This window comes from Nestor notabilis, unplaced genomic scaffold (assembly GCF_000696875.1).
Source record: "Nestor notabilis isolate BGI_N333 unplaced genomic scaffold, ASM69687v1 scaffold32372, whole genome shotgun sequence".
Classification (NCBI taxonomy): Eukaryota; Metazoa; Chordata; class Aves; order Psittaciformes; family Psittacidae; genus Nestor; species Nestor notabilis.
This window is the reverse complement of record NW_009917524.1, coordinates 10,370-14,992: the sequence shown is the minus strand read 5'-3', so window position 1 is coordinate 14,992 and position 4,623 is coordinate 10,370. Positions and strand designations below refer to the sequence as shown.

Sequence of the window (4,623 nt, the reverse complement as noted above, 5' to 3'; positions counted from 1 at the left end):
TTGCCGGCTGGGTTTGAACCACGACAGCATGGTATTGCCTAGGCTTTTTAAGTTTAATGAAGCAGCTACTCTGCTGCTGAATATTCTTATTAAACAGTCTCAGCATGGATTTTAAAACTAAAATGTTGCTGATACCATAGTCTCCTTGGAGAGTCCGTGGCTGTTATTCTCTTAAAAACCCTGCATCTTTTATGTGTTAATGGTTTTTAAATCAGCCGTTTGCTTCATTTTCATTCTAATGAGGGCCAGTCTGATTTCCCCTATAAGCTGTCTTATCAGCTTCCAGTTTGCTCTCTGGGGTATGTGTGGTCTGAAAATAGCTTAAGTAATCCTGTAAAACAAACACTTTGCAAGCATTTTCCTATTTTAGATGCCTCTCTAAGAATATAAGTCCCTGTGTGAAAACTTGCATGTTTGCGGTACAGTATCCTCATCGCATCCTCACATGCTACAAAGCCTTACTGCCAAAGACATCCATCCATTCGGGATACTTCAGAAAGTTAACACTGCTGTTTGCTGAAATCCAGTGAAATCAAATTACAAGATTGCTGCTGCTGTACTGGTACTACGCAAGTAACAGTGGTGTCTGATGCAAAACGCTTTTTCTTGAGGGTTAAATGCAGTGCAGACAAACATGCCTGATTTCAACATGTGAATATCACATGCAGTAAGCTCTAGCATTTACATGTGACTATAGCCAAGTGTCTCAAGTCATGCTAGGAAGTCTTTCTGCCTTTTGCAGAGGGATTAGTCCACCCTGTATGTATGCTGTTGGTAACAAACCTGGAGAACAAGCTTGCAGGCACATGGGCCGGTGTTCTGCCTGTTGAGCCAAGCAGCCTCCTTTCACCAACAGGCGTCCCCACCAAGGAGCATCACACAAAGGTATTGAGAATTTACGTTTCCAGGCTCTTTCAGGTTGTCAGCATAACCTTTGCTTTCCAATTACCACAGTTAAAAGCATCATACAAAATACACTTTAAGTGACGGAAGAAAAAGCGAAGAAGAGAGGAAAGACACGGGGAAGCTATGATTTCTACCTCACCTTGTGTCATAAATTATTACTGCACACAGGCTGTTATTAAGCAGGTCTATGTGACAAAAGCCCTATACAGGATTATTTGTCAGGCCTGTGCTCTGCATGAGTTGGTGATGGAAGGCACTTAGCAGCAGTGGAGTGTTTTCACAGGGGATTTGGAGATCATCGGTCATTTTCTCCTGTGATAACATTGATGGACAGGGGCAGTCTTTAAGTTTAAAAGCACACAGTGCAAAGATTGTATATTCCTTTGTAGCATTTGGGGGAGGAAGAGACAAAGTGGTTCAGTCTTTCCATTTATCACTCATAACTTCAGGAGTCTGCAGAGAACAAAAAAAAAAAGGAGCACAGAGCCCCGGGTTGCTGTTTTTCCATGACACGTAATGCTGTAAGCTTCCCTGTGGCCATTTGGAGGGCTGGGCCAGGGAGGGGACATGTTATATCTCACACCTGGTATCGATCAGTGTGGCAGAGTTGCAGACAGGGAAGGACGTGATCCTTCACTCTGCCTTACTGCCCTGTACCCTGTCTTCTGTAGATGGGGACCTGCTGCCCACCACCATGAGGACGAACCACAGCAGATACCTGCCAGGAGTCCCACCTGAGTACCTGCAGCCCTCAGCACCCACCAGCAAGACCCTGCCCAGAGTCACCGGCAGCGGCTGCCTGGAGAATGTCACGCCAGTGTCCGCCAAGGATGGGCAGCTGCTCTCCTCCGTCGTGCGTACCCTCACCACACAGAGGTATGTGGGGGGTGGCACGAACCCCTTCCCTTCATGGGCTTGCACAGGTGCTTGAAGGGGAGATGCAGTGGTGTGTTTCATGAGGGCTTACCATGGTACACTTACAATTAAATCCTTGTCCTAACTTTGTAATGATTGTGCTACATATATAATTAAACCCTCACCATTACACTTGGTGAAGAATGAGGAAGCAAGCTGTCTAGGGATGCTGCTGCTCAAGCGTGCCAGCTGCAGTAATTTGCCCTGATAGATAGTGGGAGCCTCCATCAGGTGCTGGCTGGCATGGGATGCAGTGTTTAGCCTGTGTGATGCTGCCAGCACTTCCACAGCAAGTTTCCTTCACACTTCCCAAGCCAGTGTGGTTAGCTGACAGACAAGCTGTTTCTAGCAGAGGTGCACGAATGAGTGTTGCTTCTTCAGCTAGTGCAAGTGATTGAGAGTGGCTCTCTCTGTCAGTTTAGAATGGCAGATTTCAGTGGTGAAATATACACTGAAACTATACCCTTTGAAAGCCTGCTTTGGGTTGGCTTTGTTTTCATCAGAAGCAAGAAAGGATGCTTAAGGGCTTGACCATATCTAGACTTGATACTTGGGTCAGAATGAAGTTCTATTTCACTGGTGTGAGGCTGGAAAGACTGCATGGATCTTGTAGTAGCCCTCAATTTTCACAAAACAACAAATAATAATAATTCAGTTCACTGCACTCGTGTGAAGGGTGGAATTATTAACTGCTGCTGCATGTGCGATGTGACACCTGAAAGGCTGTCTTTTCCCCGTGACTTGTAGCAACTCTTTTAAAACCTGTGCATTTTGCACAGCTCAGGCGTGTGTGCAGAGTATCAAGCACAACTTCTTGCTGTTTCACCAGGCAGGTTGAAAGGAACAAGCTGGCTTCTTTAGGCTTTCCTACAGTTACACCTGAGTGAGGTCTAGCCGGGGCATCCTGCAAAGATCCAGAAGAGGGACAGAGGGAACAGCTGTGTGCCACCATACACTACCTGCTAATGAGGTTTTGTCAGTGACAGTGAGAAAACTTACTTCTCTGAGGAGATCACCTGAGTACGTGGTAGGAAGAGTTGTTTCCAAGACCTCAGCCAAGAGATTGACTTTCTCAGCCTTGGCAGTCGGGGCTGAGTTGGAGCTGCAGTGAAGTTCATGGTCCAGCAGCACCGATGCTTGTAGCCTGCTCCTGCTTTCCTCCTGATGCCCTAAGCCTGAGCACCCTGAGAAGGCATGTGCTGCCTTCCTTTCAGAAAAAATTGCTCTGTAGATTCGAGAATCTTAGTAGTTAAAATCAAAGTCCTTATGTTTTCAGTGTCAGGAGGAGCACCCATCTCCTTTGAACATTAGGACACCACCACCAGGAAAGTGGGTGCTTTGGGGGAGGCAGTGCAGGAGAAATAGCCACAGGCAGCAATGAGGGAGGGTTGTGTTCGGATGCTTCTTGAGCTGCTTATGAGATGTTGCCCGAAAGAGAGGGAAGCCCTCCCCAGGGACAAGAGCATCCTGCGTGCACACACCTGCCTGAAGTTGTGGCCCTGCTTTCAGACCACTGTAGGGCAAGTTGTGCTGTTGTTTCAGGTCCAGTAGTCCTTTGCTGTTGATTACTGAGAACAGCTTACCCTATAGGTCAGGGGATCATTACTAGCATAAGAGATTGCTACCCTGTAGCTCAAAAGGGACGGCACAGATCGTCACTGGCATAAGAGGGGACCAGCTGAGCCAGGTTTAAAACTTCCCTGATATATTTAGAGATTTCTTGAGGTGGAAAATAGGAAAGTACAGAAATCCTTGGTCATCTGTCTTTTATGTGCCACTCTGATGTTTTTCACTCTCCCTCTCTACTTTCCCCCCACAACAGAAGAGACATTTTAAACAAGAATACTGAAGTGCCTGCAACCATCAGCCAGCAGCTTGGTGTACCAACTGCAGAACGAAGTTCACAAGCTGCAGATGTGTCCCAGTTGTTAATTTGTGACATGCAGAGAGAGAAGGTAGATCACAACAATTTTCCCTCCTCCTCCAGCAGCCCCTTTACTGATCAGCCGATATGCAGGATCTGCCATGAGGGCAGCAGCCAGGAAGACCTGCTTTCCCCTTGCAAATGTACAGGGACATTGGGGACCATTCACCGCAGCTGCTTGGAGCACTGGCTGACATCTTCAAACACCAGCTACTGTGAACTCTGCCACTTCAGGTTTGCAGTGGAGCGCAAATACAGGCCATTGGTGGAGGTCAGTACATGGGGCATGTCCCCAAAACCTTATCTTTAATGTGGAAATCATGTTTATTTCTACATAGGCAACACAAAACCCTTGCAGCTCTGCCAAAGCAAGATGTGAGTTTGGGGATTGGCATAATGAGGGCAAGAGGCCAGGGAAAGGGCAGAAATAACAAGACTCTTGTTTTGAAGTTAATCAAATCAAGTGAGAAGAGTGGGATCGATGGGTTTACTTCACTGTAAACTTGAGTGAAGGTGTGGAGAACAGTGTGCAGTGAATTCCTAGTCTACCAGCCAACGGTAGAGGATGGAAGAGAGGTAAGTAGCAATTTCTGTGGAATGAGACAAGCATCAGTATTAAATATAGGTCAAGAGTATATTTTCTCCTTGCTTTTGAGAGAGCGGTAACAAACCAAGGAGCCTTAGAAACGTAGTTTCCTTGTCAAGCCCACAAGAAGGAGTAGTTCTTACTCAGTGTCTGGCATATTCAGCCGTTTGTAAGTGACTTTTTGACCTCCTTCGCCTGTGTACGAGACTCAACAGTGAATTTGACCATTATTTCTCCCACAATCCAGGTGTTCTGTGACTGCATAAAGTTTGCCAGGTTTGGGTTTTTCCTC

General features: G+C 46.5%; 1 protein-coding gene across 1 annotated transcript; it reads left to right on the top strand.

Moving 5' to 3' along the window:
• Nucleotides 1-1,577: 1,577 nt before the first annotated feature.
• Nucleotides 1,578-4,016, top strand: LOC104399830 (E3 ubiquitin-protein ligase MARCH3-like; the record flags this gene model as incomplete). Its single annotated transcript, XM_010009277.1, has 2 exons — nt 1,578-1,782; nt 3,812-4,016. Coding segments are annotated over 2 exons (410 nt in total), but the record flags the coding sequence as incomplete, so codon positions are not given.
• Nucleotides 4,017-4,623: the final 607 nt, after the last annotated feature.